Below are 11,851 nucleotides of genomic sequence, written 5' to 3' on the forward strand. Positions count from 1 at the left end.
GCGTCTCCAGTATGCAGCTTGCGTAACTAAGGACCCTAAGAAATAAGGATTTGCTGGGAAAAGTAGCTTTATACAAGAAGGTAGGGAGAGTATCACGGCTTTACCATTAGACTCCTGCAATGGTGCGAATATCTCCTAACAGGCGTCTCCAGTATGCAGCTTGCGTAACTAAGGACCCTAAGAAATAAGGATTTGCTGGGAAAAGTAGCTTTATACAAGAAGGTAGGGAGAGTATCACGGCTTTACCATTAGACTCCTGCAATGGTGCGAATATCTCCTAACAGGCGTCTCCAGTATGCAGCTTGCGTAACTAAGGACCCTAAGAAATAAGGATTTGCTGGGGAAAAGTAGCTTTATACAAGAAGGTAGGGAGAGTATCACGACTTTATCATTAGACTCCTGCAATGGTGCGAATATCTCCTAACAGGCGTCTCCAGTATGCAGCTTGCGTAACTAAGGAACCTAAGAAATAAGGATTTGCTGGGGAAAAGTAGCTTTATACAAGAAGGTAGGGAGAGTATCACGACTATATCATTAGACTCCTGCAATGGTGCGAATATATCCTAACAGGCGTCTCCAGTATGCAGCTTGCGTAAGTAAGGACCCGGAGATAATATATAAGGATTTGCTGGGAAAACTAGCTTTATACAAGAGGCTAGGGAGAGTAGCACGACTTTATCATTAGACTCCTGCAATGGTGCGAATATCTCAAATCAGGCGTCTCCAGTACGCAGCTTGCGCAAGTAATTAAGGACCCGAAGATATAAGAATTTGCTGGGAAAACTAGCTTTATACAAGTGGCTAGGGAGAGTAGCACGACTTTATCATTAGACTCCTGCAATGGTGCGAATATCTCCTATCGTGCGTCTCCAGTATGCAGCTTGCGTAAGTAATTAGGGACCCGAAGATAAAAGGATTTGCTGGGAAAACTAGCTTTATACGAGGGTAGGGAGAGGCTGACGTGGGAAGTTAGCCTTTCGAAAATGTCTTTAATGACTAATGATAATATAGTTAGACGGTGAATTGAGACGCCGTTATAACCTCTCGTCGAACAGATAGTTCTCGAAAGCCAGTGCAGACAGTTCATCGCGGAGAAGAAAAACTTTGATTCCAAACCGTTGGTAAATAGAACTTTTCCGCCAGGAAAACAAATTGTCTTGTCTTGGAGTGAGTCCCCGAAATTAATCCCGGCTCTCCAGGAATGAGGGTTGGGCTAACAAAACTGTCCAGGAAAAGAAATTGGCATAAAAAGGAATGATGACTAAATAATTTATCTCAGCAGAAAAGGCCGCCGGGGTTAGTTCAAAATATTCGTATAAATAGCTTTGGTAAAAGCCTAAAGGAAGCCACCGACTGGGGGATGGAGGTCTTGAAAGCAAGAGCAGCCACGAAAATTGTATTGTACTTTGTGTGTGTGTGTGTGTGTATGTGTGTGTGTGCTTGCGTGAGTGTGTGTGTGTGTGTGTGTGCTTGCGTGAGTGTGTGTGTGTGTGTGTTTCTTCTCTTTTTATGTTTGGACGATGCATGCTACTAGCAAAATTGGCACACACACACACAAACACACACACACACACACACACACACACATAGAGGAGAGAGAGAGAGAGAGAGAGAGAGAGAGAGAGAGAGAGAGAGAGAGAGAGAGAGAGAGAGAGTACTATAAATCAGATATTCTTAGCATTTGCTATAGTAGATGGACAGAATCGCTAATTTTTTTTCTTCTTTTATTCAGCACTTTGAAAGAGTCGTTGTGATATAACGAGAAAAATCTAAGAAAGGTATCATCTGCATTGGATTATTGAAGGCACGAGTACGAGTAACACAGATAAATACGACAATAATAGAGTGTTGTTATGTTCCAATATGATTCGGAGACTTGTTTTGTTTTGTTTTTAAGGGTTTTACGGCGCTTGCAACACATTTAGGTTATATCAGCGCCGGTAAAAAGGAAGAAAATGAGATAGTAAATGTACATCGATCGATATTTGAAGACGAGTTTTTTGGCCAATTTTTTTCAAAAAGGGTTGTCTATTTTCAAGAGTAGGGCAGTTATCTGGTTAACTATAGTACGATATCCACTATATTTGGGGTCTAAGCAATTTACAAAAGTTTCCAAGAAAACATAAACATTGAACAAGTAGGGCAAAACCTGTCACCTGCTAGTTAAGTTCTTTTCTACAAGGATAACGATATTACCGGCCAGGTACTCATTTCTACCTGAGTATGGTGAGAGAATGTGAAAAGAGAGAGATTTTATTCAAGGACACAACTTCGAGCCCCTACATTGGAAATTGACCTACAGTTTGTAAGGCTCGAGACATAACACTAAATAACAAAGGTATACATATTATATATATATATATATATATATATATATATATATATATATATATATATATATATATATATATATAATAAGATAAATTTTGAGCTTTTAAATAGCGTAATATCCATTAAACGTGCTCAAATCGATTTACAATCGGTCCCTGACCAACAGCAACACGTGACGTGTAGAACGAAACAAGACACCTGTTCGGTGATATTACAATTTTCTCCGACAGGGACAACGCTGTTAACGGCCAGGCACTCATTTTACATCTGAGAGAATGTGACTAAAGATCTTTTTTCCAAGGATTCAGCCATGCGTCGAGCGAGGTTCGAACCCAAGACTTTCCTATCCGAAAGCGAATGCCATACCACAAGACCACATAGTCGCACATGTTAACATAATTTGATTATATTACTTCTTTTGTTTTATTTTATTTTTTTTGGATGATTTTTTATTTCTTGTATATTTCTGTCGGATCTGCACTGTTTTGTTAAATACTAACGAAAGAGTGAAAATGGAAAGGCTTCGTATGGGAACAAAACAGACAATGGACGTTTCGGGTACACACCCTTCGTCAGCACAACAATACACAAATAAACGTGGAAAACAAATAAAATATAATGAAAATAATTTTTCATTATATTTTATTTGTTTTCCACGTTTATTTGTGTATTGTTGTGCTGACGAAGGGCTTGTACCCGAAACGTCCATTGTCTGTTTTGTTCCCATACGAAGCCTTTCCATTTTCACTCTTTCGTTAGTATTTTACGACCACCAGCTTCAGGCAGCCCTTACCGTTTTCCACTGTTTTGTTAACACTTTCTAATTTTTATAATTTAACTTGTGGTGTACTGTCACTTTTACAGACTAGGTCAGAGGATTTGACCCTACGATTAGAAACCTCAAAAGTATAGCCTACTTTTAGGAAAAGCATTTTGCACATTTTATTAAAAGTAATTTGCTATCAGACACTGACGTTTAATTTCAATGCTCGACTGGTGCTGTAAAGCAACTGTGTAGCACCTAAACATTTGCTTGAACAGACGGACCGAGACGACGTGAGATAATAGTTTTGTTTGTTGTTTTTTTTTGTTTGTTTGATGTTTTTGTTTGTTTGTTGTGTGTGTGTGTGTGTGTGTGTGTGTGTGTGTGTGTGTTTTATTTCGTTCGCAGTTCTGCGTTTGCAAACACGACCGATTAATCGAGAGCTGTGACGTCATCAAGCAACGATTTGGTGGTGAATAAAGGATGTGGCCCTATTCTCTGCTAGTCTAGGCACTAAATGGCTGTCGACGCCGTTGTGTTTTTTTGTGTGTTTTTTTCTCAGGAAAAATCATTACTTATCTATATTATTTTAGACTTTTTGGGTGGAGGATAGATTCGTCTGTCTAGAATGAAATTTCAACTTCTGATTTCTGCCTTTGCAAAGTAATTTTCTTGCTCGTGCTATTAAAGTTCTTGATCTTCATATCATTCAACTGTCTGGATATTGTTCGAAACGTTTACTTGCCAAAACTTAATCGGATAAAAATGATTAGATGCCACCAAACGTGGCGTCCGACTAGCTTGCTGAACGTAGCCTTCGAGAAAATCTTGCAAATTACAAACGAATAGGACGACTTTATCATTAGACTCCTGCGATAGTGCTAATATCTCCTTTCGTGCGTCTCCATTATGCAGTTTGGGTAAGTAAGGACCCTAAGATTACAAGGATTTGCTGGGAAAACTAGCTTTATACAAGAAGGTAGGGAGAGTAGCACGACTTTATCATTAGACTCCTGCAATGGTGCAATATCTCCTAACAGGCGTCTCCAGTATGCAGCTTGCGTAAGTAAGGACCCTAAGAAATAAGGATTTGCTGGGAAAAGTAGCTTTATACAAGAAGGTAGGGAGAGTATCACGACTTTATCATTAGACTCCTGCAATGGTGCGAATATCTCCTAACAGGCGTCTCCAGTATGTAGCTTGCGTAACTAAGGACCCTAAGAAATAAGGATTTGCTGGGAAAAGTAGCTTTATACAAGAAGGTAGGGAGAGTATCACGACTTTATCATTAGACTCCTGCAATGGTGCGAATATCTCCTAACAGGCGTCTCCAGTATGCAGCTTGCGTAACTAAGGACCCTAAGAAATAAGGATTTGCTGGGAAAACTAGCTTTATACAAGAAGGTAGGGAGAGTATCACGACTTTATCATTAGACTCCTGCAATGGTGCGAATATCTCCTAACAGGCGTCTCCAGTATGCAGCTTGCGTAACTAAGGACCCTAAGAAATAAGGATTTGCTGGGAAAAGTAGCTTTATACAAGAAGGTAGGGAGAGTATCACGACTTTATCATTAGACTCCTGCAATGGTGCGAATATCTCCTAACAGGCGTCTCCAGTACGCAGCTTGCGCAAGTAAGGACCCTAAGAAATAAGGATTTGCTGGGAAAACTAGCTTTATACAAGAGGCTAGGGAGAGTAGCACGACTTTATCATTAGACTCTTGCAATGGTGCGAATATCTCCTATCGTGCGTCTCCAGTATGCAGCTTGCGTAAGTAATTAGGGACCCGAAGATAAAAGGATTTGCTGGGAAAACTAGCTTTATACGAGGGTAGGGAGAGGCTGATGTGAGAAGTTAGCCTTTCGAAAATGTCTTTAATGACTAATGATAATATAGTTAGACGGTGAATTGAGACGCCGTTATAACCTCTCGTCGAGCAGATAGTTCTCGAAAGCCAGTGCAGACAGTTCATCGCGGAGAAGGAAAACTTTGATTCCAAACCGTTGGTAAATAGAACTTTTCCACCAGGAAAACAAATTGTCTTGTCTTGAAGTGAGTCCCCGAAATTAATCCCGGCTCTCCAGGAATGAGGGTTGGGCTAACAAAACTGTCCAGGAAAAGAAATTGGCATAAAAAGGAATGATGACTAAATATTTTATCTCAGCAGAAAAGGCCGCCGGGGTTAGTTCAGAATATTCGTATAAATAGCCTTGGTAAAAGCCTCAAGGAAGCAACTGACTGGGGGGATGGAGGTCTTGAAAGCAAGAGCAACCACCAAAATTGTATTGTACTTTGTGTGTGTGTGTGTGTGTGTGTATGTGTGTGTGTGTGTGTGTGTGTGCGTGCGCGCTTGTATGTGTGTGTGTGTGTGTTTCTTCTTTTTTTATGTTTGGACGATGCATGCTACTAGCAAAATTGGCACACACACACACACACACACACACACACACACACACACACAGAGAGAGAGAGAGAGAGAGAGAGAGAGAGAGAGAGAGAGAGAGTGCTACAAATCAGATATTCTTAGCATTTGCTAGAGTAGAAGGACAGAATCGCTAATTTTTTTTCTTCTTTTATTCAGCACTTCGAAGATGTGATATAACGAGAAAAATCTGAGAAAGGTATCATCTACATTAGATTATTGAAGGCACGGCTAAAAGGCTCCATACACGCCCGGTTTTGATCCTGGTTCGTACCCCGATCAGGCAAACCGTTGTGAAAACGCAATGTGTGTGGCCAAATACCTGGCCGATAAACCTAGGTACGGTCCATCGCTCGCAAAGCCCGCCTTGCTAAATATTTTTCGAGGCGATCGGCGATCGGGGGCGTGGCAGTATAAAAAATTGGACAATTTTTTTTCGGATTTTCGCTGTTTTGACGTCAGATTCGTGATCAGCGTCGAATTTACAATAGGTTTGATACCAAGAACTATGTTTTTACTCCAAAAATTGATGAAATTAGAAATAAATTTTAATTAATATTGAGGCTATGTGGCCGACAGAACAGTGCCCCTCCCTGTTTTGTGATGCACCAAGTGGTATGACTCTCGCTTTCGGATCGGAAGATTCGGGTTTCGAGACCCGCTCTGAGTGGCGCAGAGTTGAGTCCTTGGAAAAGGCTCTTTACTCCCATTCTCTCACCGTACTCAGGTGTAAAACATGGCCGTTCGTTGTCTTTGTTGGGAAAAAATGTCACATCGCCATGTCTCGTCTTTCAAGTTTAATATTGCTGTTGCCTTGGGACCCATTGTAAAGCGCTTTGAGCACGTGGGTATTGCGCCAAATAAATGCTGTGTTATTAATTTTTTTAAAATAATATTTTTATAAATGTTGCGCCAGGAAGAGGTAGATGGCAAAAGTTTCGTTCTTGATCATCGTAAAATTTATAAAGGATTTCATACAAAATAAAAAGTAGTTTTCATAATTTTCAATGTGATGATATAATAATATGCCAGTTCTTTTTTTTTTTTTTCCTCACCCGTTGACGCGACATGACGGTCGACCTTGACACATACATTTGGGATTGGCAGATGCCAAAAAGCCTTGACTACGGGATGACAGGGGTGGGCATTGTAACCTTGAATTATAATCTACAATCAACGCCCCCCCCCCCAAAAAAAAAAATTAATTAAAAAGAAGAGCTGTGTGCGTGTGTGTGGTGGAGGTGGGGGGAGGGGGGGGGGCTGCGAATGCAAGTAGTCCCGAGGAGTACCAGTTTAACCTGCCACGGGAGCACTGTCGATTTGTTTTACAAATAATAATAATAATAATAATAATAATAATAATAATAATAATAATAATAATAATAATAATAATAATAATAATAATAATAATAATAATAATAATAATAAGGACGATTAATGATAAATCTTTATTGTCCACAAAATGGAAAAATGTCCGTGGTCTACATCGCTTTTAAACTTAAATCGGATTGCAAATGTATTGATGTTATGCGTATTGGAAAAATACTCACGACATCTCCATCGGGGTATAGATAGAATGAAGATGACGTCACACATGCCTTTGTTATTGTTTTTTTCCATCCGCGTTTGTGAGTTGTTCTCACTGAACTGTATTAACCAGACTATAAAAGTTCAGGGTTACACAGAGTTTTGTGTGTTGGTCCGTTATACTTCCGGATGGCAATGTTGTGAACTCCTTGGCCAAGCGCATTCTATCTATAACATATTAACACACAAAATTGCAAACTCGAATGTTCATAGTCTGATTGATATAACTTAGTGATAAGTTAATTATAAAAATGGCTGTCTAAAACCAATAACAACGGGTTGACTAACGTCAAATTCATTCCTTCTATTGATGCTCTGTGTTAAATTAAAATACTCACAAAGTCCGCCAGCCAAAAATATCACTCCAGCCCAAAAATCTACATGGAACCTTGAACTTTATAGTCTGATATATTTTAATGAGAACTAATCATAAAAATGGGTGTCTAAAAACAATAACAATGAGATGAGTAACGTCAATTTGGTTCCTTCTATAAATATCCAAGAACTTAACTCACTCCATCCGCTCTCTCCTCCTTCAATACATATGAATCTATTCTCTCATCACTTTTTTGTGCGTCTATGCATGTGGTCTTGTGAAATGACACTCGCATTTGGATCGGACGGTACTGGATTCGAGTCCCGCTCTGAGTGGCGCATAATTGAGTCCTTGGAAAAGGCTCTTTACTCGCATTCTCTCACCTTGTTCACTGTTAAAATGAGTACTTCGCTGTTTACAGCGTCGTCTCTGTCGGGAAACAATTGCAATATCGCTTAGCAGTCATGTCTCGTCTAACATGTTTTTACGTTGGCCAAAGACCCTTATAAAGTGATTTGAGCGCCTTTATTGAATATAGCGGTATATATAGCGCAAGTAAATTTTTCTCTCTTTCTCTCTCTCTCTCTCTCTCTCTCTCTCTCTCTCTCTCTCTCTCTCTTATAGCTATTGCTACATATGATGCGAATATCTTGGACGGTTATTGATGCTATGAGTTTAGGTAAAATGCTCACAACATCCACCAGTCGGAAATATTGTACCGTCACACAAAACTACGAGTAACCTTGAACGTTAAAAGTCTGATTGATATAATTTAGTGAGAACTAATTACCAAAATGACTGCCTTAATACAATAACAAAGAGTGGAATGATGTCAATTTCGTTCCTTCAACAGTCTAATTGATATAATTTAGTGAGAAGTAATCACTATTGTGCGCAAGACGAAAGATAGAATAACAGACAGTAACTGGGATCGTAGCCTCACTATTAATTAAAATTTATTTCTAATTTCACCAATTTTTGGAGTAAACACACAGTTCTTAGTATCAAACCTATTGTAAATTTGACGCTGATCACGAATCCGACGTGAAAACAGCGAAAATCCGAAAAAAATTGTCCACTTTTTTATACTGCCACGCCCCCGATCGCCGATCGCCTCAAAAAAATATCTCCCCGTATGTGCGATAAACGCAGGGATCGGGTCACAGCGATAGGTCATCCGTACCGCTATCAGCGGATGTCGGCGTCTATGGGGGGCTTAAGAGTAACACAGATAAATACGACAATAATAGAGTGTTGTTATGTTCCAATAAATGATTCGGAGACTGAAGAAACAGATTACTTTTACGAGATTCGAATAACTTATAGCAACGAGTATATAATTATAGCCAGGGAGTTAAAACTTATAATTTATACAATACTGTTTGGAGTTGTAATCCCTAGTTAGGAATAAACCAATGAAGCTTAAAATGCATTAAAGACCGCTTATGACGTAATTGAGAAGATGACTCTTACAATTTATATCGAAGGTGAAGGTAAGCAGGCAGTCCTTTATCGAAAAGTTAATGACTGTTGACCTTCACCTTTTAAAATAATTTTCCGTGCTCTGCACCGACTGAATTTGTATTGAATTTTGGCATCACAGTTTGTTACGTCATTTAAATAATGCAAATAGAGGGAAGTAATAATACGCAACAATGTGAACTTTTTGTTTGTTTGTTTGTTTATTTATTTACAATTTAAATTAAACCAAAATCTACACTAGACGCCTAATCTCGTCTTACGTTAAGAATTAAATTATCTAGTATTTTGATATTATATATAATATAATAATATGGGGGGCGAAGTGGCCGAGTGGTTAAGGCATTGCACTGTGACCCGGAAGTTCCCGGGTTCGAGCCCCGTTTCAGGCATTTTTCGTTTTTATTTTCCTTGAGCAAGATTATTAACCCCTAATTTGCTCACTTGGACAACATGGGTGATTCCTGTTGACATCAGAATCTTGTTTGATGAAATATCTATATTCCATAGTGGAATGCCATGGCGACGATATCTTATGATGTCGTGGCGGAAGGGCATAAGTTTGTGTATATATATATATATATATATATATATATATATATATATATATATATAATATATATATATATATATATATATTGACTTTAACAATGATCTTCATAGGAAACTGTACAAATGATGTATTATAATTGAGAACAAAGGCCGAGACGAACATAATCGAGACATGAAACTTAGTCGGCTAATTCCGCATGTGGGGTTCAATGTCAAGTCGGTAAACATAGCATTTGAGTATTGAGGTTAGGTTTTTTAAAATGTAAAATAAACACCATCTCTGCCTACCATACTGATGGTACAAATACAGAAAATTATGAATATGCTTGAAAGCGTAGAGTCTATTAGAGAGATTGTAGTGAGAAATAATCACCCAACAGAAGATGGAACGTTGTCAAAAACCAAGCCACGTTTAGATTATATATAACAAATAAACATTATGAGCAAGCAGATGTTTACCGACTTGACACGGCCTGACACAGATAACGCATCGTCTAATATTAAAATCCTAATATTACCATTCCAGAAGTTTCGCGTCTCTGATAAATTTCTATTGCGTGTAGCCTAATGTTTATTCTTTATTCTCATTTATTGATAAGTACTACATTTGCTCTTTAGAAATGGTGAAGGCATTTTGAAAGTCTCCTTACCTTGGTGTTTTAACATGGCGACAAGCACAATCATAGAGAAAACATATGAAATCTTTTGTATCATCTTGGATTGCAGTAAATTGCAGATGATGGTAAGGGTAACCCAATTGTCTCCAAAATAAAGTGAATGGGTCTTCTTCTTCTTCTTCTTCTTCTTCTTCTTCTTCTTCTTCTTCTTCTTCTTCTTCTTCTTCTTCTTCTTCTTCTTCTTCTTCTTCTTTGTTTTCCTCTTCTTTCTTCTCTTTAGCCTCCTCCTTTTTTCTTGATTATATTCTAACACAGTTTTCTTTTCTCTCCTCAAGTATTTCCTGAAGAAGAAGAGAGAAAACAAAAGCAATGACTTAAACTTTTAACATTAAAAATTTCTTGACAAATAGCAATAAGTTTTTTTGGGGGAAAATAGACAGTTGTGATCATCTCTTTCTCCCCCCCTCTCTCTCTCTCTCTCTCTCTCTCTCTCTCTCTCTCTCTCTCTCTCTTTTTTTCTTTTTTTTTTCTTTTCTTTAGGTCGATAACTTTGTGTGTAGTTTCTTTAGCTAATCTGAAATACATTGCTCTTTGTCAATGTGTACTAATGTGAAAATGATAACAACATATAATAATAATGTAATGTGCATATCGCTCTTTGTCATCTACGCATTTGGTTTCAAGTTTTGCATTTGATATTTAATTTGTTTTTTTATAAAGGGGAAATTGAATGTTAACAGTGAGACTAAATATTTTCGAAAAGAAAAGAAATTGTTCAAGAAATTTGATCTTGAAGGAAGATTGAATGTTAACAATGAGACTAAATATTTTCGGAAAGTAAAAAAAAATGTTCAAGAAATTTGATCTTGGTGGCTTCATCCTTTACAAATATCATGTTCCATTCATCAGATCAAATTCAACTTTTCATTTATCTTGGTAAATATCTTATTTGTTGTAATATCAGGTCTGATCACCCAAATTGTTAACTCTCTCCTTACCAGCCATTTTCAGGATTTTCCCCCAAACTTCACACCCGACTTACACAGAAAAATATTTTTATCACTCAAACACAATAGCAGTAAAGTTCTTCCAATGCATAACTTCTTTAGCAAAACATGATCTACAACACACTGTTAATTTTCTTTAAATTCTATGATGAAGAAAAGAAATTTGAATAAGAACAATGTTGGTTTTATCGTAACGAATGTGACGATTTTCCTATAGTTGGTAAGGAAAGGGTTAAGGGCTCATTGCTGTAATGGAAATGCTACCAGCCTAATGCCAAATGTTTTCCATTACAATAATATTTAATCCAGCCCACAACTGTGTTCGATTATCAGACCTGCCAATGTGTGCACGTCGCTTGTGGTATAATTAAATTTATATCTACAGTGGATATTTGATTGAATTATGGGAACTTTTAAATGTGGGAATTTGGCTAGAAAAAAGAGAAGATGACATTTAAAAAAAAAATAACAGATTGCTCTTTGCCAGCTATAAATTCTAATGCAGCAATCAATGTGGTCTTCGGTATGACACTCGACTTCGGATCAAAAGGTTCAGGGATCGAGTCTGAAGAATATCTTATCGCGTTTTATAAGTTTATTGAGTATTACAGTATTGTAGGAATAAAACGTATCATCGTCAAACAAGCGTCATGTTTCGTCATACATGTGACATGTTACTGTTGACCATGAACAATTTGAAAAGCGCTTTGAGCACGTTTAGTGGATAGTTCAATATATAAATGCTCTCGACTTTATTTTTTGTTTTTTTATGTTT

The 11,851-nt window shown here is 37.8% G+C and overlaps 1 protein-coding gene across 2 annotated transcripts in view; it reads right to left on the minus strand.

Annotated features, from left to right (window-relative positions):
• Positions 1 to 11,851, minus strand: part of LOC144960002 (uncharacterized) — a 59,511-nt gene that overhangs the window by 46,377 nt on the left and 1,283 nt on the right. Inside the window, exon 2 of one of the 2 annotated variants that reach the window (XM_078892925.1) lies at positions 10,103 to 10,410. In XM_078892925.1, coding sequence (XP_078749051.1) covers positions 10,103 to 10,166 — 64 coding nt within the window. In that variant the 5' untranslated portion in view covers positions 10,167 to 10,410. Of the gene's footprint in view, positions 1 to 10,102; positions 10,411 to 11,851 lie in introns of those variants that run through there. The other variant, XM_078892926.1, reaches the window with a different exon arrangement.

This window comes from Berghia stephanieae, chromosome 14 (assembly GCF_034508935.2).
Source record: "Berghia stephanieae isolate SIO BIC M18660-M18661 chromosome 14, UCSD_Bste_1.3, whole genome shotgun sequence".
Taxonomy (NCBI): Eukaryota; Metazoa; Mollusca; class Gastropoda; order Nudibranchia; family Aeolidiidae; genus Berghia; species Berghia stephanieae.